The sequence below is a fragment of the Cucumis melo genome, chromosome 3, assembly GCF_025177605.1.
Source record: "Cucumis melo cultivar AY chromosome 3, USDA_Cmelo_AY_1.0, whole genome shotgun sequence".
NCBI classification, from domain to species: domain Eukaryota; kingdom Viridiplantae; phylum Streptophyta; class Magnoliopsida; order Cucurbitales; family Cucurbitaceae; genus Cucumis; species Cucumis melo.
Window position 1 is genome coordinate 4,268,429 of NC_066859.1, and position 26,700 is coordinate 4,295,128.

Consider the following 26,700-nt stretch of genomic DNA (forward strand, 5'->3'; position numbering starts at 1 on the left):
AATAAATACTTGTATTTGTATTCTAAGAAAGTAGTTTCTGAAATCTAAATATTAGAAAAAAGAAGAAGAGTAGATTTAGTTGAATAAAAATAATAATTAATAGATTATTTCACGTGATTTTATTATAGACCTAGAATAATTTATGATATTCTAAAAACTTACTGCTTACAAATTTAGAAGTACGAGATTTTAAAGAAAATTTGGTGTAGGGTTCTATAAAAAGTTTAGGGTTAAAAAGAGATATTATGTTAAAAATCTATAAAGGTTAAATCTTAAAATAAAAAGAATATGGATAATGCGAAAAAGAAAAAGAAAAAACAAAAAACAAAAAGAAACAAAAAACAAAAAAGGAACTTTCTATGAAGAAAAAGTCTAACTTAAAAATTACGAGTCCATAGGTTCAAGAGCAAACGATAAAAAAATGAATCTCAATTTTCCATTCCGATTCACTTTCGCCGACATTTGAGTTTTATTTTTTCTCCTTCCAAGTACAGCGCCAACGTTCAACAGTAAACCGATATTATGATTCACGTGATCCATTTCAAAGCTTAATTAGTTGCGTCTCTCAAGTTTATTGGAGCCATAATTTCAGTACCACAGACGACCCACCCGGAACGCCAGATTATCCCCCCATCGGTGCCTTCAATTTCTGTTTCTGTTATCTGTTTAATCCCTTTACCGATTCTGAATGCTGAGTTTTTACGTTCAACTGGGTTACTGTGCTTAATCCCTGTTTTTGTGCTGCTTCTCGCAGTTTGTTTTCTGGGTATCTCTCTAATTCGCTGCTCTTGGGAGTTTTGATTGGCAGTGTATTGGGTTAGTTTTCTTTTCCCTTCTTATTGGTTGTCAATGTTGAAGGGACTCTTTAAATGTATTTGAGCTTTGGTGTACGCTTTAGACGAAGATTGTTTGCTTATGTGCGAATAACCCATGTTATTCTCTTATGGCTCAAACTTTACTCAATTTAATGATTTGGGACTTAGGAATGTCGCTTGAGACTTTTTGGATTGTGGGGTTCTTCTATTTGGGTCGTTCTTAAACCGTATGCTGATATTGAAATTTGAAATTTGAGAATTGACACAATTGGGTGTCATAGAAGTGAAGAAGGGTGTGTTTGTGGCCAATGGTGTACAGGGATTTTTAGTTAGATTTTTACTTTGAGTCTATATGGTAGCAGATGAAACATATCCGATTCAGTTATTATTAACTTTTGTGATCTTTGAGTTCAAGAATGTTGGTTCCTTTACTTGAAGAGGTTAGTGTACAGTAATCTCAAGGTCTACTGTTCTTTATGGTTACATGTATTTTGAGCATTGAAACTAATCACATTGGGTATTGGAACTACTGGTTTTGGAATTTCTTTTGTGTTTATATCTTATTGTTGCTTGCTTTTAGTTGATAACATTTTGATAAGTTTTCTCTTGTAAGTATAACTATAAGAAATAATTTACGTGAATTACTTGATCACTCTTCGATGAAATTAGTTTGTTATTTATACGTTTAAGTCTTAGTGTATAGTAGAAATCCTAGGTCATTAATAGTTTTTCCATTTTTGTTTTCATTTATTATATTTATTATTATTTTTTAATGTACCTATAACTTGTTTCATTTATTTTCACTGTGCTTTGTTAAATTATAATATTCATGTTAGTTTAAATATATCACCATCATATTTATTCATGAAAATAATGATTATTCGGGATTACTTGAAAATTTTTTTTTTGGCATCCAATATTTCAAACATTTTGTATAACATTTTTCTACGGTTGATCTTTTCTCGAGTATCTGTTAACATCTTCAGAAAAATGAGATCATTGACATTTTTATATTTTCGTAGCTACTGTTATTTACATCTTAGGGCACCTGATAGCAGTAGCTGAAATTTTAATTGAACTGGTTTAAATCTCAATGTTGTGCCAAGAATTGGTACTAAATAATTTAGGTTTGTTGTACCTCCAAGAACTTGCTCTGTTTTTTGTCCTATGGCAACATGTTTTAGGGTTATCTCCTTTCCTCTATCTCAATAAAAGCTTGATTTCTTTTTTGAAAAAATGGTTATCTTGATATCGTACTTTGATCATCTGAGATCTTTACTTGCAAATGAGTTCGAAAAATGTTGCATTATTGTTATTTCTATAACTCTTGCAGTTTAGACTACTAATTGCAATAGGTTGAGATGGAACATAAAATGGTCATGTTTTGCAGAGTACTGCAGCACATGGAGAACACGGGCAGTAGAGTAATTTACTATCACATCAGTGATAAAGAGATGCACGATAGGTCATTTACTTGATTCTCCAGAAAAAAGAAATGAATTTTCTCCACATGCAAGGAACTAACTACTTCATTGCTCTTCAATCATATTCAAATGACTGTGTAATGATCAACCACGATGTGAATAACATGTGTTCGGAAATTGGAGGTTAGATTGCTTGGAAAACCATTTCATCATAATTTGAGGGTGCAAGATATCCCGTTCATGGAATTGTGTTCTGGAAATTGTAGGTTAGGAGGAGTGTGCTAGTGATTCTATCAGCAGTGGAAGAAATCTACTACTGGAGGAGGAAAACTCCACTTTTTTCAGATCCATGACAGAGTGGATAGATACACAGAGGCCTGACCTAAAATTTGATGAATTGTCAGGGGACAAACAGGTACTTATTGGAATATCTCGTTATCCTAAAAAACAATTTGGCCCATACATCTACTACTTAATATGTTTGGTTCAACATGCATAATGAAAAATGTTCCCGGATGTTTCTTTGTAACTCATTCCATATGCTTCTTGATTCCTTTTGTAATCATTCTAATTATCTAGGTGGAAGATTCCTTTACCCTAGGATCTAACTTCTTGATTTAGTGTTTCTGAGGCAAAATATTGATAGTCTTGCTCTTTTATTATTCTTTCTTTTTTGTTCCATGTTCCTTACTCTATATATGCTTTGACTCAATGCTTATTATTTTTGGCTGGCAGAAACAATTAGTTGCAGATCTAGTGAAGATACAACGTGATGGGACTGTAAAAGTTGATATAGAGAAGAATGCCCCTGCTGTTTCAGAACTGTTAAAGCTTCATCCTACCTTGGAAGGGTCATCACCCATAGTTGATGACGTCGTTTCTGAGTCCAAAAAATTGATTCCAAGGTTGAAGATTGCAATACTTGTGGTTGGAACAAGAGGAGACGTGCAGCCTTTCTTGGCCATTGCAAGGAGGCTTCAGGCATGTTTGAAATATTTCATTAGTTTTTACTATTGACACTTTATTTTATTGTCTCTCTGTTTCACTTCAGCATTTATTTTTTGAATTCTTGATTTGGCCATCACCCAACTGTGGTTGTACATTGATCTTGGAGATGGGAGCGAGTGAGTGTGCAGATAATTTGTTTCCCTGGATTTTGTTAAAGAATATTTTCCCATTATGAAATTATTACAATAGTGAGTCATCCTGATTGAAAAAATATGTTGTACTGAATTTGACTTCTCTAACATTGCTTCTAGAGTCTATCTCATCCATGTTCAATTTTTCAGGTATTAAATAGATTTGTTTTTAATCCACTTGCCATTACTAAAAGATCAAAATTATTAATAAAAACTCAATGTGGTTGATGTTCTATAGTGATTTTGGTAGATCCCGAACTAATCGAAAGTAATTTCTGAATTTTTTTGATGAAATGAATTCAATTACAATGTAGATTGAATTGAGTAATACTTAGGGTAACAAGCCAACTAAATTCCCAAATTTCATATGAGAAGCTTTTCCTGCCCAAACACTTTATTTATACTAACACACACCGACTTCCCACTAACATAACAGACTTCTAACAAACTTACTATAAACTGTCTTTTATTACAATATTGCCACTCCTACTAAACTTTCTTCTTATTTCTTCCGCTGTACTGAAATATTATTAGAGGTCTATCATTACTCCTCCCTTCCAAATTTACCTTGTTACTCCTCCCTTCCAAATTTACCTTGTTACTCCTCCCTTCCAAATTTACCTTGTCCTCAAGGTGAAGATTTGGATATTTACGCTGCACTTCCTCATACATTTCCCAAGTGGTCTCATGATTCGGCAACCTACTTGAAAAGGCATCATGCCTAAAGCCCTCTGGAAAGTGGTATTATACCAGTATTCGGCCCATGACAACCACTTAATCCAATCTCTTGGCTTTTCACTGCAAAAGCATCGCAAATATACCTCAACCCCTCTATTCACCACTTCAGTTTGACCGTCGGATTGAGGGTGATATCAGAGCTTCTATTCGATCTTGTTCCAGCTAACCGAAACATTTCCCTCCAAAAGTTACTAAGAAACACCTTATCTCTATCTGATGCAATGGATGTGGGAAATCTATGAAGTCGAACTACCTCCTTGACAAACAATTCAGCTACTGACTTTGCAGAATATGGATGTTTCAATGGCAGAAAATGGCCATATTTACTCAGACGGTCTACTACTACAAATATAACTTCAAAACCAGCCGCCTTAGGAAGACCATCCACAAAATCCATGGATATGTTACTCCAAACCTGTGTACGGATCTCCAATGGCAATAATAAGCCTACTGGAGACAAGCACAAGGTCTTATTCCGTTGACATACCAAGCATTCAACACAATATTTTTTAATGACAGATTTCATCCCTTACCAATATAATTCCCCACCTATCCTCTTATAGGTTCGTAGAAAACCTAAGTGACCCCACGGCTGAATCATGATAGCCCTGCAGAATGGCTGGCATTAACTTGGATGATTTGGACACAACCAGCCTATCTTTGTATCTCAACATGCCATTGTGGATTTTAAACTTGCCATCCATTTGCTCTTGTTCCCCTCTCAATTCAGTTAAAATCTTTTGTAGTCTCTCATCTTTTTCCACTTCTTCTTTAACTGTTTTCAAATCAAGAAAGATCGGAGCTGTCATACTACATAATTATAATTGTGCAGTTGGAGGAATCCTTGAGAGAGCGTTGGCTACTTTATTCTCAACTCCGGGTTTATACACCACCTCAAACATATACCCCAAGAGTTTGGCGATCCATCTTTGATATTGTGGTTGTATTACACGCTGCTCTAACAGGAACTTTAATGATTTCTGATCAGGCCTCACAATAAATCTGGTTCCCAACAAGTATGGTCTCCATCTCTGCACTGCCAAGACCACAACCATTAATTCTCTTTCGTATACTGGTCTGCCCCTGTCTCTTATTGCTAATGTGTGGCTGTAAAAAGCAATAGGGCGTTTATCTTGGATTAATACAGCTCCCACTCCATAACCAGAAGCATCTGTTTTGATCTCAAAAGGTTGGCCAAACTTAGGTAATGCTAAAACAGGTAAAGACATCATTGCTTCCTTCAGTCTGTTAAAGGCCTCATTCGCTTCTTTATTCCATTTGAACCCTCCTTTCTTGAGTAACTGAGTAAGAGGAGCAGCAAAGGATCCATACTGGTGGATAAATCTACGATAGTACCTAGTTAATCCAAGAAATCCTCTTGTTTCCCGCACATTTTTCGGTTTAAGCCAATCAGCTATGGATCTAATTTTTTATGGGTCTACTTCAATTCCATTTTCAGATATTATATGCCCCAAGTACTCTACTCTTGCTTTGCCAAAACTACATTTTTTTCGATTAGCAAACAGCTCATGTTTTCTCAGCACCACGAGTACTACCTCTATATGCTTTAAATGATCATCAATGCTCTTACTATAGATCAATATATCATCGAAAAAGACTAAGACAAACCTTCTCAAATAGGGCTTGAATATCGTGTTCATCAATGATTGGAAGGTAGCGGGAGCATTAGTTAGCCCAAAGGACATTACTAAAAACTCATAATGGTCTTTGTGTGTCCGAAAAGCAGTTTTTTCCACATCGTCATCTGCCATTCTAATCTGATGATAGCCAACCTTCAGATCAATCTTAGTAAATAGTGATGCTCCACTCAATTCGTCAAACAATTCTTCCACTACAGGAATTGGAAACATATCCGGAACTATGACATCATTCGAGGATCGGTAGTCTATACAAAACCGCCAACTACCGTCTTTCTTTTTAACCAGTAATACCGGACTTGAGAATGGACTCACACTCGGCCTTATGACTCCCGAAGCTAAGATCTCCCCAACCAACTTTTTCATTCCTTCCTTTTGATGGTATGCATAGTGGTATGACCTTACATTTACAGGGTTAGTATCCCTTTTTAAATGTATATGATGTTCGATGCTCCTTCTAGGTGGAAGTCCCTCCGGCCACTTAAAGACATCACTGTACTGATTCAACACAGGAGCAATTATTCCTTCTGTTTCATCATTTTCTGCTGTCTCTTAAAAAACTATACCATTCAATTCAATCAGCCCAAGCGATCTACATTCAATCAGATAACCGTGATCTTGATCCTCCCAAGTCTTCAACAAATTTTTCAAACTCACTCTTGCTTTAGTGAGGCTCGGATCACCTTTGATACAGATTTGCTTATCATTATTATCATGGAAGGTTAATGTTAAATTCTTCCAGTCTACCACCGTCACCCCTAGCAAATAAAGCCATTGCATTCCAAGGATAATGTCTACTCCTCCCAATTCTAGAGGTAGAAAGTCTTCCTTTACCTTCCATTCATTCATTTTCACCTCCAAAGACTCACAAACTCCTTTTCCTTGAATAGCTGTGCTCGAACCGAGTATTACACCATAATGAGCAGTCTCCTTGATTGGTAATCGTAAAGACTTTACCAATTTTTCAGACACAAAATTATGTGTAGCCCCATAGTCAATCAAAATTACTACCTCCCTGTCCTGCAACAATCCTCTGACTTTCATTGTTTCCGGATCATTCAGGCCAACCACAGAATTTATCGATAACTCCACACAGGCTGCAATGTTATCTTTCACCTCTGCCATCCTCAGTTCTTTACTCTCGGCTTCGACTTCTTCAACAATTTCAAGTTCTTCATTATTACTATTGACCACAAACATTCTAAGTTCCCGATGCTCTTTCATTTTGCACTTATTATTAGCCAAATATTTCTCATTACACTTGAAATAGAGTCCCTTTTCTCTTCTTAATTGAAATTCTGCATCAGGTAATCTTCTAGTATTTCCTTCCTTGTGCACTTCTCCGGTGTTTGGACTCCTCAGTCTAATCATTCTTATTGGAAACGAAGTGTTTCCTTTGTTATTGCTGGTGAATTGATTTGCTGTGGGCTTCGCATTCGCTACGGCTTGCAGAGGATATTTCCCGCTGGCGAATCCATTCAAATTTGCTTTGCCTCTAATAATCTCTCTGTTTTCCACCAATTGAGCTATCAACATCATTTCCGCTAAACTTTTCGGTCTACAAAATGCCACTTCTGCTCGTAGCCATGGAAATAATCCATTCATAAACGTTTCTTCTACAACTCTTTCTTGTAAATTGGACAGAGGAGCTACCAACTTATCAAACAGATTTCTATATTCCTCTACCATAGTTTTCTGCCGAATTCTTAGGAATTGATCACAAATGGATCCCTTTAGTAGATCCAAATCTTACTAGTAGCCTTTCTTTCAAATTGGACCAGCTCACAAACTTCTCCCTCTCCTCTTGTGAACGGTACCAATTTAATGCAGGACCATAAAAACTAATCGTAGAAACTAACATTTTCTTAGATTCGGATAGCTTATGTATTTGAAAATACCTCTCAGCGCAGAAGAGCCAGGAATTGGGATCGTCGCCGGTGAAGACCGGCATTTCCACCTTCTTGAATTTACTTTGATCCACCGATATTTTGTACGTATTGGCGTTTCTTTCGGCATTGGTTTCTCTGATTTCTTGACTTGAAGTCGCTTCATTCCCTTTCGACTTCGCTGCCGATGACTCCTATAGAGCCGACTCTGTCATCCGTTCACTAATCATCGATCGCTCCTTCGCGTTTGCTTCCATATATGACAATATGGCCTGCTGTTGCTTCTCGGACTGTAGACGCATTAGTTTCATATTCTTTGTAAGTTCGATCAGCGTTGCTTCAATTATTGGCATCTTACTCAACTCCTTTTTAATTCCGGCGATTTCTTGATCGAATGATTCCATCCTCTCTTCGATTCTTGTTGCACCATCGTTAACTTTTCTTTTTCGATGAATTCAATTACAATGTAGATTGAATTGAGTGAAACTCAATTCAATACTTAGGGTACTCTTGTCTTCCCCTCTCAAGAAGAACAAGCCAACTAAATTCCCAAATTTCACATGAGGAGCTTTTCCCGCCCAAACACTCTATTTATACTAACTAACACTGACTTCCCACTAACATAACAGACTCCAAACAAACTTACTATAAACTGTCTTTTATTACAATATTGCCACTCCTACTAAACTTTCTTCTTATTTTTTCTGCTATACTGAAATATTATTGGAGGTCTATCAGATTTCTTCTTCTTCTTGCCTTTTCTTTCCAATTTTTTTTTCTGTTAACTCTGTATAATTCTCTGAGCCTGCTTGCAGGAATTTGGCCATCACGTTAGGCTTGCCACTCATACTAATTTCAGAAACTTTGTAAGGTCTGCTGGTGTTAACTTTTATCCTCTGGCTGGCGACTCTCGTGAATTGGCTGAATGTAAGTAGCCCTGACTCTTGAAGACTTTGAGGACACTAACTTTATGGCACAATTTAAACGATTTACACACTTCTTTACCTGTTATTTAGTTGAAGACTCATAGAACAAGGGATAGTTGCATAATTATTATAGAATTATCAGATAAGCGGCTTGCAAAATTTTGGTAAATGTAAAACAAAATTTTGGTCATGTTTATTAATTGAGGGCCTTAATATAAAGTACTTTTATCGACAAATTTATGTCTCCATCTTCTGAAAGCCTGTTGGTTAGCGACACTTTTGAGGTGACCAATTATGTCAGAAGGCAATCATTTAGACATTATTCAGTTTATATAATGAAGTGCAGAATAAGATGGATTTTCGTTCTTTTTATCTGACAGAATAGTTATGATGAAATTCACGAACATCTTAAACTACATCATGGATCACGAGAATCTATTCGTTTAATATTTCACCAACTCTTATTGACCAGAAGTATCTTCCCCATTAAGAAATCTTCTGATCTAGCAATGTGTCAAGACTGATATTGTGGCTACTGCTCGCCAGAAGATCTTTAATTGTTTTAATAATCCATGATCTTCCATTCTTGCTTAATTATGCTTGGATCTTTTTACATTTGAGTTTCATATCGTTGCCTTTGCCTTCTATAGGAAACTGACTTTAATTTCATTGACATGATGAAATTTTCATAGACAAAAGCCAAATGACAGGAACCCTCTGCAGAACTGGTGCAAATAGTAGCAAAACCAAACGACCAACTCATATGAAGAGTCTCCAAGAGGAGAAAATAACATTATTGTTCTAAACTTCCCCATTGATGAACCCAACCTTGAAATAAATATCCGCCCATTTTTCTCTAGTCAACTTCCCAACGGTAACTCTAATTGCATTGAGCCACCAAATTTAGCTATCCACATTAGAGGAAACCCACTTGCAAATGGAAGTGAACAGAAACTTTCTTCTAAATGAATAAGTGAGCAATTGATTTATCTTGTACACTAGGTTGTCTTGGTTGAATCTTGTCTCAAGCATTCAATCTCCCCAGTCCAGACAATTCTTTTCCTAATTTTCTTAGGACAAGGATGTTCCCAAGGCCTCTCTTAATCTATTAGGTAGCTGATCTATCGCCATAATTGGTATAGTCATTCCTATTAACTTTGATATTCTTATGGGGGTTCTTGTTGAAGGAAAAAACTGGTTATACTATTATATTTCTCTAATTATACCCGATATGATTTGGTACACTCATTTGAGCTTTCTCTCTTCTTATCCAAAAAAATTACTGCTTACGCTCTAATTATTTATCTTTTTATTCTTTCTCAGTTGCTTGTCTTGCATTAATGATTCTGTAAAATTCATTTTAGATATGACCAGAAACAGAGGTTTCATTCCATCTGGACCGGGAGAAATATCTGTCCAAAGGAAGCATCTTAAGGTGATTATAGAGTCCACACTTCCTGCTTGCACTGAACCAGATCTAGAAACTGGAATGCCTTTTAGGGCTCAGGCAATTATTGCAAATGCTCCTGCTTATGGTGAGTTATTGTAGGCAAAGTTAAGCATCTCACTTCAATGTCATTCTTCAGGTGTGTTTTCCAACAGCTGCTTATCAACCATTTCAAAATTTTCTTAACGTCTAAAATTTTTTGGTGGAAATTAGGTCCAGGTCATTAGTATCGTTTTGTTAGTTGTTAGTCAACTACACTTTTATTTACTTATTTTTTAAAAAAAACTCTGGCATGCAGATTTAATATGAGACACGCTATGAAAGTTTAGATAAAGTAACTATAAATTATGAGCAAAGCATCTCTCAGTAATATTAAGATTTTAGTGGCTTTAAATGATTAACCTCTTAACTATAATGTCAGTGATATATAATTAAATTTACCTTCAACCATCACCCTAAGCTTTTGGGCGAATTGGTGGTTTAATATAATAATCGTTTATTAATCAATAAAACAAGATAGATAGAAATAAAAAAAGTCAATAAGATAAGCAGACAATTTTCCACAATAAAATTTATTATTGAATATTCTATTCATACAATTGTCTACTAAATTATTAGTTGATAGGAAGGATAAAATTTCTATTTAAGGGTTAGTTTCCAAATTTCACTTTGTGATTGTTTGATTTGGGTTGCAGGACATACACATGTTGCTGAAGCTCTTCATGTACCATTACATATCTTCTTTACGATGCCTTGGACGTAAGTTGATTATAATTGTCATGTCATATTGTGCTGATGTTGCTAGATTCTATTATATATTTGGGGAAAAAGATATCAGTTCTAATTTCTTTTTTAAAAGAGACCACTGACCTTCCATTTAAGATTTCTTTCATAAGGTGTTTGGTTTGAACCATGTTCACTTTTTTTTCTTAAAATAAGAACTCAACACATTTACAAAAACTCCCAATAAAAAACAGGCAAATAAGAATTCTTCCAAGCAGCCATGTAGCTTCAAAATGGCACTGCACTTGACCAGACTGCAAATTAGAACATTGTTATAAATAAATTTGTTTGCAATGCACCAACTAGAGTCTGAGTGTCTAAAAGATCTCAAATCTCAGGGGAGGTCCAAAGATTTTATTTGAAAACTTCTCTAATTTACAATTGGAGATCGTTTCTGTATTCTTCCGTTGGTGGTCTTCATTCAACAATGAAATTCTTGTTTAGTTTTCCCAAAAGATTTATCTGTTCCTCTCATACATGTCTTCCAAAGTATAGCATAATAGCATTTGAGGAAAGGACTTTTGAGTTTGGCTTCTATTCAGCGTTCTGGATTGCATTCTTATGAAGAACAATTGCTGTTTTACACACGTGAATTCTTATTTTTAAAATCTCTCTTTAAGATGCCTCATTATGATAAAAAAAACAAGGCGTTTGTTTTGGCTGCTGATTGTGAGTAATATTTTCTAGCCTGCCACAACCTGCATAATGTAATTGACTAAGTAGTTAATATACGTCGGTCTTAGTTGCATAGATTGGGCATCAATTCAATCTGGGAATGGGCCAAAAGTTTAAAGAAGGAAGACGACCTATAACTTTTTAAGCTTAAGTTTTCGTCTTCTACTTTTCTCAATTAACTTAATATGGATAAAAATTTTTAGATCACACCTTACATTTTTTTGATAGGCAGGCCAACGAACGAGTTTCCTCATCCACTGGCACGTGTACCCCAAAATACAGGCTATTGGGTATGTACTTTTGTTTGGAGTCCAAAGTTTCTTTCTCAAAGTTTCTTTCTCATACTTGCAAAATTTTCTTTTCATGTGTCCGCTGTTTAGCTGATTTCACTAGTAACAATGTTCCGTCACCATTATTGCATTGTTCAGCTTTCTTATATCATTGTGGAACTATTGATATGGTGGGGAATAAGGGGATCCATTAACGAGTTCAGGAGGAAGAAGTTGAATCTTCCACCAATTGCATATTTTAGTACATATCGTGGATCAATTTCTCATTTGCCTACTGCCTATATGTGGAGTCCCTCTGTTGTGCCAAAGCCAAAGGGTACGACGCAATATCTGATTTAGTTAAATATTTTGGAGAATTATTTTCTTATTGATCTTTGCTTTTATATGATTTACTGGATTAGCTAACACTGATATGGTGGTATCGCCAATTGAATATGCATTAATGGTTGTTTAGTTAGTAATTAGATGCAGGGGTGTTCACAGTTCGATTCGATTTGGAATTATACCCAACTGAACCATTTGCTTGGTCCAAACCGAGACACGAATATTTGATTCAGTTTTTGGTTTTATATGTATATGGTTCGTTTTGGTTTGGGGTTATATATATATATATTATATATAAACGGTTTAGTTCAATTTTGGCTTCGGGATTTAAATCCAAAACAAAAATCAACCAAACTGAAGCTTCAGTAAAAAAAAACTGAAATTTCTGTTTGGTTTGGTCATTTTAGTGCGCACCCTAAATTGGATGGATGATCATGTCTCACGGGAAAAGCTATTAGAAGAGAGGTCAATTGTGATTTTGGCAAAGTGGTCATACGTTCTTCTCTAATTGCTGGCTGATGTTTTTTGAACAATTAACTCTCTGGAGTGAGCTATGGATGAAAACCTTGGACTCTGTCGTAGGTGCTTCTACCGGGGTTGATTTCTCTCATTCATTGCACAATGCTGTGGGTTTTACTATTATGATTTGGTATTATTTATGGCAATTAGATGATCAAAGAGATGACCAGCCAGTAAAATTTTCATCCTTTGCTTGCTCTATCCCCATATCATTAGATGGGGACTGATATCGAGATCTTTGTTACTGGGCACTCTGATCCATTTTGAATTGAGATCTAGCTTAATAGAAATTGGAAACTATATTCCACTGATATGCTACTAATCATATTTACATTTGTATTCTGAAGAGAACAGATTGTACTCATATTGATTAGAGCCCAACAGGCAGTATTGAGGAACAGTAAGATTATTAAGAAAGAGACAATTAGAGCTTGGCTAGGAAGGATTATCTGGTCGAGGTGTTCAAAATTAATATTTGCTTTAACTTCTAAACTAGGTTTTTTCTTTTTCTTTGTTTTTCTTTTTTGTATTTTATTTTATGTATTCTACTCTCAATAGTTTAGTAACCATTATTCATGAATTTTTTATTGGTTTTGGAAATTGAACTTCTTCTTTTGCTCACCTTTTATTTTAATAGTTTATGATACCTTTCGTCACTGCCATCTCTGATTTTCTTCCTATATTCTTAATTCGCCTTGCTTGGAGTTTGTGAATTCTTGTAATTCATACATATGGTTTATTGGTGTAACTTATTTGCAGATTGGGGGCCTCTAGTAGATGTTGTTGGCTATTGTTTCCTGGACCGTGGATTCAAGTATCAACCTGAAGAGTTGGTCCTCAAGTGGATTCAAAAAGGAACAAAACCCATATATGTAGGATTCGGGAGTATGGTATGGTGACCTCAGCATAATATGTATTTTGTTACATTTTTGGTCGAATATCAAATGTCATAGATTCCATTTTATCTTCAATCATTGAATAGGATCCTTGGTTGTAATTTTTAATATTCTCTGATAAAAATTTTAGGAGATCCTTAAAAATTAGGAGTTGTTGCAAATATAACAATCCTACCCAAAGTATTAGCAGATAGTACACAAAACAAAAGAATTTGCAAATATAACAACATTTAGATTTAGCTCTTAGAGTCTATCAGTGATAGACTATATTGCTATAGGAGTCTATTAGCCATGGAATATCACTAATAGGAATCTATTTGTCAACAGTAGAGTCTATCACCGATAGATTTTACTATATTTACATTTTTAATGTTGTTAGACCTAATTATTATCCCTAATAAGACTTCCCATTGCAATTACCCTATAAATTATAGTTATCCTAATCCACTAGGTGTTAGCTTAAACTTTTGAGTCTAATAGTGACATGACTTTCTTAATTACTATTCAATGGGCCCATTGACTTTTCTTTTAAATATTTCTAAGTGTGTGAACCTTTGGTATAAAAGCTATTGGACTTTTGTTTTTGCTTGATCAGCCTCTTGCCGAGCCTCAGAGGACAACTCATATCATATTGGAGGCCTTAAAGGATACAGGGCAAAGAGGAATAATTGACCGGGGTTTGGGAGGCCTAGGCAATTGTACGTATACTCTTTCCTTTTGCTTTTTATAAATGTTCCAATCAGTGGTTATATTCTACTATCTTTTCACTGCTTTTAGTTAATACAGACACTCTAGCTATCTTTTTCTTCGACACCACAGGCTATTGATTTCATAATAGTTGTCAGTGGTGTTGTTGGTTTAGACTACTGCTCAAGCGAGAATACATTACCTTACTTGCTGCATCTCTTTCTTTCAAACCCAAACAATTATCCTTGGGACACAGGAGAGACCCATTATTCTTAGTATTGTGATAGACAATAGCATTTATAGCATTGTTGGCTCTTGAAGGAGGAACTGGAAAAGAAGGGGGAGCATGCAGTAGGTCATGAGTACCACTCATGGAGACAAGATAGCTCACTCCCTGGTTCCACTCTCTTGAAGAAATTGAAAATGGCTATTCTAGGCGAATATGCTTGAAGCATGGCAATCTGGTCTTTACAAGGCATGTCATTCACCTTCATTAAAATTTGGGGAGTGGAATGGATAAAAATGCATATCAAATATAGATTGAAACACAAAACTCAGGCAAATGTACTACTCAAGCATACTGTTCGAATAAAATTCTGCTACTATGTTACATGTTGGGTGACCTTTTCTTCTTCACACAAGTGAAAAAAGTTGTAAATTATGTAATACTCTTTTGTTTCTTTTTTCATTTAGTATGAATGAGAAACTTGGATTAAGAGATATTTTGCTGATTGGAAAAGCTGGCATCTTGGTGAATCGGGACTGGAAGTACGGAGGAACAGGATCATCATTTAGACTTGAATTGTAACATAAATGTTAGAAATTAAACAAGTAAATAAACAAGGAAGAATAATTACACAGCTCGCCAACATACTGTAGAATCATGTCAAGTTATTTGAGAAGTGGTGGCATAATATTTAGACAATTTCATGATGAGAAATCTGAAATATTCAAGGTCGTTGATGTTGGTATGCTCAACTAGAAAAATGTTGATTTTGTTCGTCTTGTTTATGTTATACTAAATTTATTTCCTGTACTTATTAATAGCGAGAATATCAACATGCTGTGATGCCCCTACAAAGTTACAATGTGATAATTATCGTTGATGAGTGATGATGCCCTTCCAGATTTGACTGCTGATATTATTCTGATCCTATTAACTTTGTTGAGTTTGGGGGTTGTAGCTATGCAGTTTAGAGAGAGAAGTTCCTGAATAGCACTGTGTTGTACAGGTACAGAACTTCCTGAAGATGTACTCCTTATACAAGACTGCCCTCATGATTGGTTATTTCGTCATTGTTCAGCTGTGGTGAGTACTGCCTTACTTTCTAAAACGCTATCCATGAAGCAGACTCCAAAGGCCTAACCTTTTCACCATTCTGTCATGCTCTGTTCACTTCCCTGAATTTTCACTGTTCACAAACCACCCTCAATTTACATTATTTTTGGAGGATAGGTATCGCTAAATGCTTTAAAATACTGATATCTTAAGGAATTTTGTACTAATGCATTGAGTCATCTGTTTTATGTTATATCTGGGCTGCAGGTTCATCATGGTGGTGCTGGAACTACAAGCACAGGACTTAGAGCTGGGGTAAGAAGTGTCTTGATGATTTAGTTGACTTCTGATGTTTCCACTTTCCTTACTGTCAAAGAATATGGTTGTTTCCACTTTCCTTAATGTCAAAGCATATGGTTTACTAGGTTTATTATTATTTCCTTAACACAAAAATGTTGTAGGATCAGACAGATTGTCTGTCTAGTGAAATTAATCTAAGTGTGCTTAAACTGACCTTGACATCGATGGTTATCCAAAAAAAACTAGGTTTAGTATTAAGAAGGCAGTTGATAGATGTGGAAATTGTTTTATAATTTATATTTTCTTCTGTTCTGGTTTTGAAATTTGAAATTCAGTGCCCAACGACCATAGTACCATTCTTTGGAGATCAATTTTTCTGGGGTGAGACAACTCATCAGAAAGGCCTTGGACCTGCACCGATTCCTATATCTCAACTAAACCCCACGCATCTGTCGAATGCGATTAATTTTATGCTCCAGCCTGAGGTGGGATCATCGATAATGATTATTATTACAATTAAAAGTTGAATGTTGTTGACTTGTTTTCTTTTTGTTAGTGTTGGAATAGAATGTTCAATTTTGTGAAACATATTGAATCTTAATGATAGTCTAATGACTCAGGTTAAATATCGAGCAATTGAAATAGCAAAACTTATTGATAGCGAGGATGGTGTTGTGGCAGCTGTTAATGCATTTCATCATCATTTACCTTCAGAGCTGCCTCTTCCACCTGCATCTGAAGAGGATGAAGACTTTGCAAACCCTCTGCAATGGTTTCTTCTAAAAGTGGAAAAGTGGTGCTGCGTTCCTTGTGGTCTTAGGCTTTGATCTCCACTGCCATTTGAGGTTTAGGTACAACAATGTATTCTTTTCATTCTTAGCCTTTTTTGTATTTCATTCATTCAAATATCTAATTAATAAAACCTGTTTGATGAAAAATAAAACATTATATTCTTGTAGTATTGTCTTCTCAGTGGTAGTTCAGAATAAGCAAAAGGTAGAAAGTTTAGTATTTAGTGAAATAGTATTCTTTGACAAGCACTTGAATTCTCAAAATATAGATGAACATAAACTGATTAGCTAGAAGGCTTATAGTTCTATTGCCAAGATCTCTTTACTTCTCAAGGAGCATGAACTTCAGGCTGAATGGATGGTGGAAGTGAAGTTGATGGTGGTGTTGGATGATTGTTACCAGTAGTATCACAATAGACTGCTAGAACGTTGGCTTCGTCTGCTGTATATCCCAACGAGCCGAGTAATGTCGGCCAACACTTATGCTGGATGATTTTGACCGATTGACAACATTTAGGACTTAAGTTAATCTTTCCGTTGAGAAAGAATGTGATAATTTCACTGCTACATGCTTCGAGTTGAAACAATGAACCCCAACAATCTGATGCATTGCTTTCTAAATTCAACCGTGTCGCTAGGCTTACTTTAGGGTTTGGCCTAGACTCAACCATGTATGATAAGGCAAAAATTAGAAGGCATGTGAGAATTAAGAGCTTTGAAAGGTAAGCCATTTTGTCTTTTCTTTTGAAGAAGCTAAGTAATGGATGACAAGAAGACTAAATTTCTGTGTGTTGCCATGGATTGTATGAAGCTTTTATATAGGGGGATGGGGATTTTGTTTATTTTGTGTAACATATAAATGGAAAAATGAACAGATTTTATTTAATTATGAAGTGAAGTTGATGAGTTTATGTAACTCACCATTAATTGGTGCCCTTAATTAATTAACTTCTAATCAACTCCACCAGTCACAATCATTTTCTTTGCTGTTTTTTTTTTCCTTCCCTTTGAGCTTCCCAACCTTTCAAGTTTCAATTTCTCAACCCAAAGATTTTTTAAAATTTTAAATTAGGACAATTTTTTTCGCTTGTCTATTGGTACATTTTGCATTGAATTGTACCTTTGAATAAAAATTGCATATGGCATTAGAAATGAATAGAAAAAATTCATTATTATTGATATTAGGTGAAAGATCATATTAATTATCGTTAAGTCTATTTTGATAGTATTTTACCATTGGCAAAGAATTAGAACATTTTGAAGAACATGTGATATAATCATATATGCAGAATCAAATTTAGAGGAAGGATTTGTAAGTTTCGGTCTTTAAAAAAAAGTTATGTGAGCATGTTGAACTAAATTTACTTTAATTATATTAAATAATTATGAATTAATTGCATTGCAAAGAAGATACATAACTGCCCTTTGGGATTTAATTTAATCACGATTATTGCTTCACGGTTACCAATATGTTGATTAATTAGATTATTATATGATTGAGATAATTGGGTTGTTTAATTTAAGGCTAATGGAGCTCATATGGCATCACCTTTAATAAATTAAAAACCAAAATCTATGCTAAAGCAACTTTGGATATTTGAAATCTCCATTAAAGTCCTTACAATTTAGAATTGCATTATCGGAAAAATATTTAATTACTTATTTTCTTTAATGTAATTAAACACTAATCATACCAATAATGAAGATTATTCTCTCTAAACCCTAACAGACCACTATCTATTTTAAATTAATCTGATTATGGGAATTTGATATTAGAGAATCTAAACTTTAATTTTTGTGAGATTGGTTGGCTCCTTGGCCAAAATGATTTTATAATGATGCTTATTATTATTTGTTTAGCTAATCAGTGGGTTTTTTTTTAATTTTTTTTTAATATCTGATACCAATAAAAAAATTAGATAAAACACTACTTGGGTGCACTTTAGAATGCATTTATCGTCATACATATATCACTTTTATCGTAAAATATTTAGAGATAAATCTGCGGCATGATAAATTAGGAATGAATTGCAAAAAAATTGATTATAGTCTAGAATTCACCGAGTATTTTTTCAAAATAGGCACATATTAAAAAGAGGAATCAATAGTTTTAATAATAAAAAGAAAAGCATAGAAATTGTTATTACAAAATTAATGTCTAAGATTTGTTTCTATTTGGTTTGTAGGCTTTCAGCCAATTTTGCAAAATTTTAAAAATCTGAATTGGACTAAATTTGAAATTGACACAAAATAATTAATATTAAAAGTTAAGCTAAATATCATCATCGCATTAATAAAATCAGAATCAACCACTTTCACTAATGTATATATATTGTCAACAACTGAATGTGATGGTAATGATATGAATGGAAACTTTTTTTTTCTTTCTTTTTTCTGGGTTCAAAATAATTAATTAATTAATCCAAGCTTTTATTAAATTATTTGTATAAATAAAGATGGCCAAATGATGCAACAAACTCAATATTTGGTGTATAAATTCATTTAGCTTTTAACTATTTTTTGTGGTTCATTATTCATATGGTGGAAGAAACTACAATATTGAAAGAGAAGAGGGAGAATTCACGATGAAAGTTAAAGAGCAAAAAAGAAGAAGAAGTAGAAGAAGAAGCTTTTTGAGGTTTGTTAATGGCAGAAAAATAATTGAATGACGATTTGAATTATGGTGGATATGTATATGTATATGTATATGTATATCATATATGGTGCTCACCTCTCATAAGTCTGTCACACTACTACTACTACTACTCTTGTATTCATATGCATGCTTTCAAACATCATTTTTGTATTTGTATTCATATATATATATATGTATGTATCTTATTATATATTTTTATTTGTACCTTAGAATTCTTTTTAACAATATTGTGGGGTGTGCGAATCGAATATCTAATACTTTGAAATAGATAGTACAAGTTTTGTGTAAATTGAACTATATATATTCATTTTGATATATATTATATATATAAAGTTTTCTATTGTATCTATAAAATTATGTATTGATTTCTTTTTTTAAAACGGTCAATATTAAGAATAAAGGTACGTATTGTGCATGCTAATTATTGTCTAAACTAAGTTTATTTTAACTACTTGAAAATTGATCAATGAGATATAGTTACACTTAAGAATATCATTTCAATTCAAACACACAGATACAAGTTTGAACCATAAGTAATTAATATGTAATTGTAATAAATCTTTTAGAACTATGACAACATGTTTTGAACTTTCTTTGGCTGTGTTTATTTAATCTTTGAAAATTTAAATCTATTTGGTATATATTTTTAAAAATTCACATATGTAATAAACACATAATTAAACGTTTAGAGTTCTAATTCGTATTTTTAATTTCTTTAAAAATATGTTTAGAATAGCTAGCTGAGGAATCTATTTTACATTTCTAGAGTGCAAACACCTATTAGATACGGTATTAATTTTTTTGGTACTAAAATTCTACTCTTAAGAAGGATCTAATGGGGTCATGGCGATTTGAAAGAGAGACCTCACCTTTAATTTGTTTGCTACATAGTAATAACAAAATTAATTACCAATATAGTGTTATTAATAATTACCTCTATTTTATAATATTTAATCTTCTTTATGAGTTGATACGTTAAAATAAACATATAAGTTAGATTGACATAATGTTTATATGATTTATCTTGAATTTAGAAGTTTGATTATCTCATTAATCATATCGTCGAAAAAACAAAACTCAATTATGGACTCCAGTTGTTTTTTTAACTCTAATTATTTGATTATTGATTTTCATACTAACTAGTTTATTTTAATTACTCAAAATATTAAAGATGACATTTTATTAAAATATTTATAAAATTCGAGTAATTGAGAACGATGGACATAACGTATAAGTATCAGAAGTAATATTGTATAATCATTCTTCTCGAAAATCCATAATTTATAACTTATTAAGTGGGGGGTAAGGAAATAGTTGCCATTGGTAAACCATTTTTATTAGAATTCCTTAATTTGAGGTTTGAAAACGATCAACATAAGAGTAGTGATGCACAAGAAAATTATATGGTGAAGGTATTATTTTTTTTCTCAAATTAACTTGAACATACTAATTTTTGGCTTCACTTTCCACCAGACAATTATTACCCATCTAAACACTGAAAATCCAACAATGAGGTCTAAGTCCTATCATTTTTCTTTTTGAGTAGTTACTGTCAACATTTTCAATACAAAATGGATTGGGAATAATACAATTTCTATCAAAATTATCAAGATTCTACCCTTCATGTTCTGGGCTCATCCTTTTAGTACTTCACATTGACATCTTACAAAAATGAAAAAAAAAAAAAAACAATTTATAAATATTTAATATATGTATATTTTTACTTCTTAATTTTGTAATTTTTCTTTACCAATACTTGATATTATTTTATAACATTCTTTCATTTCTTTTTTAAATTTCCACTCTTGTATCAATATTTGTATCTAACAAAAGCACATCCAAAATTTTATTAACTAATGATAACGTGAATTTTTTAAAATTTTCATCGACATCGATATTTTCAAAGTTAAAACTAAAACAATCTATCTATCCATGCACTCTTTTCCTTTAAACATTGGAAATGACAATCAGATAGGGACAAAATGCATTAGAAGAGTTAAAAAAAAAATAATGAAATAAAATTTGAAAGATTAAGAAAAGAGAGAGGGAGAGAGAGAGGAGGTGACCTCTATGAGTGATGAGAGAGAGGTTCAAAGAAATGGTTCTAATTCTTTGGAGTGAGTGAGAGTTTCTAATTTAATACAAACTGCATTCAAACATCACCCTATAAAAAAAAAAAACCACCAAGGAAAACCCCACTAATTCCCAACTCAAATTCTTTTCTTCATTTCTTACCATTATCTCAATTCTTCATTTTCATTTTTCATGTTTCTTCTTTTTTCTTCCTTGTCTATTCACATGCCAATTTCGTGTCAAAGCTGCTTAGACATATAGCAAAAGCCTGGAATGCAGACAACGGGTATCGATAATCCATCGTAAACATGTCCTTACCAACCTTTCCAAACTGAAGAATGATCTTGTCGTGGTCAGAATGGGTAGGTTGGGTGGGCTGGGGAGGCGGCTGCGACGGTACGGGTGCTTCTGCAGCAGGTGAGGTTGCAGCAATCAGCTGAAAGTTCTTTACAGATGCAACCGTCACCCTCCCACGAAAATTGAGACACCAACACTGTAACTGCTCGTGCCATCTAGGTGCCTTGTTCCGGAGAATCAAGGGTCGATCCTTCCCCTCGCCATCTTCATCAACCAGCATTCCCGCAACATCGGAGAAACGGGAACTGCTGAACTCAGTGGAATGGTCGATCGACTTGGAGAATGAGATACTACGAAATGAGTCTTCGAGAGGTCGAGGATTGAGCTCAGGCTGGCCTGGAACTGAGCAACCTGGCTCAAGAGATGAAGTGGGGATTGAGTACATGGTGCAGTTCATTCTCCGGGGTCCCCTCGTACCTAATACATTTAACTCATATGCAATTTGTGCAATGCTGTAGCTTCCAGCTGGGACCTTTGGTGAGACCTTTTTGGAGTAGAATCTTCGGCTTCGCCCGAGGGTTGGAATTTGGTTGCTGTTGTAAGGAGGCTGTGTATCATATATAATGAACTTGGTTCCCAGAAAATTTGATCTGAAAACAGAACCAAGCACAGTTCATTTACATTTTCCAGAATGGAAATTTATCTGTTTCTTTTGTTGCAACAAACTTGTGTGGAGTGATAATGAACATAGTTCAGCAGACGCATACCTTAGCTTTCCAATATATCCGTTGCTCGATCTTGATATATCGTCTGCAGCCAATGATATAACATACTCTGTAGAAGTAGTTCTCCTGGTTCTTTTTGCAGAAAGAAGAAATTTCCCATTTTCAACAAGTAAAGCTGCATGGTTATTGCAATGGTTTAGTGTTCAATTCACTATATTAAGGGCTAGTTCAAGTAATAAAATATATATTTTTTTTCTTTTTGTAAATAAGAAAAGCAGCTAAAGAAAATTGTAACTGAAAGCAAAATTAATGGCAACTTGTGTTAGATACGTTGGTTTTTGTTAAGCCCATGAAACTCACAAAACCGAAGTTCAAATGTTAAAATCTGTCCACTTATTTCTCAAATTAGAGTTTCTCGGTTCGATTTTGATTGTACGTGCAGTCAAAATTTGTCTAAGCATTCAACTTCTCATTGAAAGACAGAAATGCCGCTTCTCACAACTGTGCTACCATCCTTTAAGAAACGCTGGTTTCTTTTCAAAATTACAAGCAAAATTCGTTTTAAATCTTGTCAGAGACTGTCAAGCATTGTTTCAATATTACTATGACCACGTGTTAAGCCAAGGAATAGAGTGTGGAAGGCTGCCCATATTACAATGCTGACTCCCTAATAATATAGAAAATCACGGTTCTGGGATTCAAAAGAAATTGTGAATCGACATATAGTTGAGAAAAGCCCATTACAGGTTTGCAGCAAAGCAACAAGGAACGTTCGTAATTGTAAAAGTTCAAACTTAAAAGAAATATTTGCTTTTATCGTGCTACATTACGTATAAATTTGGCAACATTAAGAACATGAACTTACCAGGACTAAGGCAAAGATAAAGATGATAAGTTAAATTAGATTTGTTCCTCTTGATAAAGCATTGAATAGTGCCATCGCGAGGCCCAGGCTGCAAAAGAAAAGGAGTGCATATCAGCACAGTTAAGCTATATAAAAGTGTACGTCACCACATAGTCAATGAGCAGTTAAGCAGATACGAATAGACCGAACACGACCAAGACAAAGTAAATCCACAATCATGACAAACATTTCCTTGTCCTAGCGTGAAGGCCAAATGGTTTAATAGCTTTAAAAAATTACCCTTCATTTGTACATATAGGTACATCCACACACAAAAGCCAGCTAAAGTGTGCAGTACACAAACAGAAAAGCTATTCTCAACGAAAAATGCATCACAGCCATTAAAGATAAAAGCATGTACCCACCTGCTTCAAGGCGATTGGGAAGGTAATCTTCCCAGATAATTCAGGGCATTTGACCATTTCTTTGCACATGTCCCTCCATGACCTACATACAGCAGCACAAGCAACGACATTTCTCCGAGAAGGCCAAGTATTCTCACTTGCCTCCAGTCTTCGAACCACATCACATAATAATTCGGGTGGAAGGCTAGCCCAACGGCTAGTCTGAATTAGCAGAGGCTCATCATTAAACTCATAAACTGGTCCATGAGATTTACCCCTGGAATTTCCAGACAGCCTCACCTCAAAACTACGTCTTGATAAGCTTCCAAATCCATCCCTCACATCACGAAGTATGCTACGGAATGACATTTAACCAGTTTTACAAAAGCCCTCTCCGTGTTAATGTATCTTTGAGGAGAGAGTACAAACAAAAAGGCGTTTGAAGAATGACCAGAAATCCATCTGCAAAGCCATTAAACATTTACTAGTTTCCATCCACTATACTTAATAAACAAGAAATAAAAGAAAGGAGACATATAGAGTAAAGCAAAAAGCAAGGAAAGAAGATTCTTCAAAAGAACAAAAAAGCAAACCTCACATGGACCTAAAGCACCATAAAATACCACTCTTTTGTTAGAAACATCTTTTCGTTGGCTCTCTATTTTGTTAGAAACTACTTCATATCAAACTTTCTCCACAATAGCATTATATTCAAATAGGGAATCTTATTATAAGTAAGAACCATGCTAATGGTCAAGAATCAACCAAAAAATTCACAAGAGAAAAGTGGATCCAGCACAATATCGCTAAATTTCCCGACCCCATTTGAACTGTCAACATTTCTTCCGGATAAGAACTTTCCCAGAGGTTGAAGACTAAGAAAACTTCAACATCGAGTATTATGTCTTTTACTTTGATTCATTTATTCAATAATTAGACTAAGAAAATAACAAAAAGATAAAGATGAAATTGCAAAAAAAGAAAAAAAAAACTGACAATTAGTGAAGCCGCCGTATATTCTCATGGTCTAAGAATTCATATGATCATTCAAAAGAGAAAATGCAAAACCTGATTCTAATAACTAATCAGAGAAACCATGAAGAAAAGCACAAACCACAGTCCAAAAAGACTAAAGAAACAAGCTTCAATAATGCTCAAAAACATGTAATTTTACCACTAAATCTCCCACGGATCGACAAGCAACACTCGAGAAAAGGGAAAAGATCAAAGCCTCCAAATGAAACCCTGCAACAATGCTAGCTTCTAAACACAAACTAAATCTCTAACAGAGAGAAAACATTGCAGGACACTAAATTGAAAGAAAATGGCCTCAGATTTCAGAAAGCATTTGATGAACTTGGAAAGCCACAAAAAAGCAAAAGCACTAAGGAAATTTTTGGAATCATTGCAACACCAAGAGGATTGAAGCAGGACCCAGTTGAAGATAACCCACTAAGAAGCTCCACAAACCAGAATCACAAAAAAAAAATTGACAGTAAAATCAATTGATAACAACAAACACAAGGACTTGAAATGAAAAATTCAGTGATTAGAACAAAAACAAGAGATGGGGTAAGAGGGTGTGAAGATGTTATGGCAGAGAAAACACAGAATCAAGAAGGGAACAAGAGAAAAATTAAGAACTCCAGTTGAAAAAAACGATGAATTTGCAGAAAAAAATTGGCACCCAGTAGAGGGAGGCCATTGCTTAAAGGGTTAGAAGCGAAAAGGAAGCTACTACTCACCATTTTTTCTATTTTCTTTAGCTTGGAAGGGAACCCAAAGCAGAGCAAAGCCCCAACTTTTTGCGCTTTCTCTCTCTCCAAGACCGAAATTCACCAATTCCTTTCTCTTAAATCGAACCCATGAACTGTGTGTGTCTATAATTAAATAATAAAGTTGCTTCTTTTAATTACTTTATTGTCTTCTTGTTAATTAAACCAACTTTCATTAAGATATCTATAATTTTCTTTCCTTTTCTTTTCTTTTAGTATTGGGTATAGTCATTATTTTTTGTTTTTTCTAAATTTCATTTTTGAAATTTAGGTTTTTTTTAACGGCCGTTCGTAAAAATAGCAAAAAAAATGTATGATAACTTAGTCTATGCCACTATCACTATATTTTTTAAATTACGAAAGTAACAAATTTAAAAGCGAATAGTTTTTTGATATATCTAATAACTTGTCATATTTGCAATATGTAAAAAAAGAGGTGCTATAGATTGCTTTTTTCTAAATTTTTTATCATACAATTTTTCCTTTTTAATACACATTACAATTTTTAGATCCAAAACAACTTATTTTTTCTTTTTCAAAAAATATCAATTTCTACCTTTTAATTTTAGATTGTATTAACTCAACTCTACTATTTTATAAATATATCAATTTTCATCATCCATTTTTTTTAGAAATATTATGTGAAACTTAAAATGATATCAATTAAAGACCTAAACTTTCATAAATCAATAAATTTAGACTTTTAATTATAGTTTTCTTTGAAATTGTTTGTGTATTTACTTAGTTGTTCATTACGTAAATTCAACGTTTGAAAGCCTTACGCACATTTGAGAATCAATGTATGAATTGTTTTCACAAGTAATTGTAATGATGAATGACCTAATTAATGGATTGACTTATGAAAGTTTAGAAGTTTAATCGACTTAAATCATAATTTTCACACAATGTTGTTGGTCTAATGAAATACGGAGAATTGTGTAAATCGATACATTTTCATGTTTAAATCGATATAATTTTTAATTTTTAGTTTATGGTTTTAATTGGTACACCCATCAAAGATTTGAGTATAAATTAATATTTATCTTAGCGATAATTGACTTAATCTCTCCAAAGTTGGAGGATCTCCACCTTGCAATTACATATACATATATTACACACATATACATATACATATATCTATAAATACATATACTCTATGCATACATGTATACATACATATAGATACATGCATATATACATACATATATGTACATTTTCTAAATATGGGGATTTTAACTTTTCTTTTTTAAGAAATGTTTAAATTCTTGATCAAATTTGAAAGATAAAACAATTTTTTTTTAAAATCACTCGTTGCAACTTTCACTTTACTTTATAAATTATTTTTATAG

At 33.9% G+C, this 26,700-nt stretch overlaps 2 protein-coding genes across 6 annotated transcripts; one reads left to right on the forward strand and one right to left on the reverse strand.

The window, feature by feature from the left end:
• Nucleotides 1-401: 401 nt before the first annotated feature.
• On the forward strand, nucleotides 402-17,493 carry LOC103485617 (sterol 3-beta-glucosyltransferase UGT80B1). Of its 3 annotated transcripts, XM_051081898.1 has the most exons (17): nucleotides 403-636; nucleotides 755-816; nucleotides 2,206-2,422; nucleotides 2,506-2,654; nucleotides 2,975-3,220; nucleotides 8,476-8,587; nucleotides 9,951-10,121; nucleotides 10,729-10,792; nucleotides 11,724-11,781; nucleotides 11,920-12,097; nucleotides 13,384-13,514; nucleotides 14,116-14,218; nucleotides 15,440-15,516; nucleotides 15,754-15,801; nucleotides 16,122-16,271; nucleotides 16,407-16,637; nucleotides 16,927-17,124. In XM_051081898.1, the coding sequence occupies exons 4-16, from the start codon at nucleotides 2,589-2,591 to the stop codon at nucleotides 16,611-16,613; spliced, it is 1,611 nt and encodes a 536-aa protein (XP_050937855.1). In that variant the 5' UTR covers nucleotides 403-636; nucleotides 755-816; nucleotides 2,206-2,422; nucleotides 2,506-2,588; the 3' UTR covers nucleotides 16,614-16,637; nucleotides 16,927-17,124. The 3 variants fall into 3 exon arrangements, with proteins under 3 accessions (XP_050937856.1, XP_050937855.1, XP_008441512.1); XM_051081899.1 differs by lacking the exon at nucleotides 16,927-17,124 and having other exon boundaries at nucleotides 402-636; nucleotides 16,394-16,532; XM_008443290.3 differs by having other exon boundaries at nucleotides 404-636; nucleotides 16,407-17,493.
• Nucleotides 17,494-21,229: 3,736 nt separating this feature from the next.
• LOC103485618 (tubby-like F-box protein 8) lies at nucleotides 21,230-25,522 on the reverse strand. Of its 3 annotated transcripts, XM_008443295.3 has the most exons (6): nucleotides 25,322-25,453; nucleotides 24,751-24,821; nucleotides 23,598-24,038; nucleotides 23,194-23,281; nucleotides 22,371-22,503; nucleotides 21,230-22,253 (listed from the first exon to the last, which is right to left on the reverse strand). In XM_008443295.3, exons 3-6 carry the CDS (start codon nucleotides 23,943-23,945, stop codon nucleotides 21,524-21,526), a joined length of 1,299 nt encoding a protein of 432 aa, XP_008441517.1. In that variant the 5' UTR covers nucleotides 23,946-24,038; nucleotides 24,751-24,821; nucleotides 25,322-25,453; the 3' UTR covers nucleotides 21,230-21,523. The 3 variants fall into 3 exon arrangements, with proteins under 3 accessions (XP_008441517.1, XP_008441515.1, XP_008441516.1); XM_008443293.3 differs by lacking the exon at nucleotides 24,751-24,821 and having other exon boundaries at nucleotides 25,322-25,522; XM_008443294.3 differs by lacking the exon at nucleotides 25,322-25,453 and having other exon boundaries at nucleotides 24,751-25,313.
• Nucleotides 25,523-26,700: the final 1,178 nt, after the last annotated feature.

Bases quoted from the DNA above. Each gene is read 5' to 3' on its own strand.
- LOC103485618 (XM_008443293.3), bottom strand. From the start codon at position 23,945: ATGTCATTCCGTAGCATACTTCGTGATGTGAGGGATGGATTTGGAAGC. The intron at 23,282-23,597 runs GTGGGTACATGC...TTTCTTTTGCAG, and splicing joins TCCCAATCGCCTTGAAGCAG to CCTGGGCCTCGCGATGGCAC. The intron at 22,504-23,193 runs GTAAGTTCATGT...ATAACCATGCAG, and splicing joins TTATCTTTGCCTTAGTCCTG to CTTTACTTGTTGAAAATGGG.
- LOC103485617 (XM_051081898.1), top strand. From the start codon at position 2,589: ATGACAGAGTGGATAGATACACAGAGGCCTGACCTAAAATTTGATGAA. The intron at 15,802-16,121 runs GTAAGAAGTGTC...TTTGAAATTCAG, and splicing joins GCACAGGACTTAGAGCTGGG to TGCCCAACGACCATAGTACC. The intron at 16,272-16,406 runs GTGGGATCATCG...CTAATGACTCAG, and splicing joins ATTTTATGCTCCAGCCTGAG to GTTAAATATCGAGCAATTGA.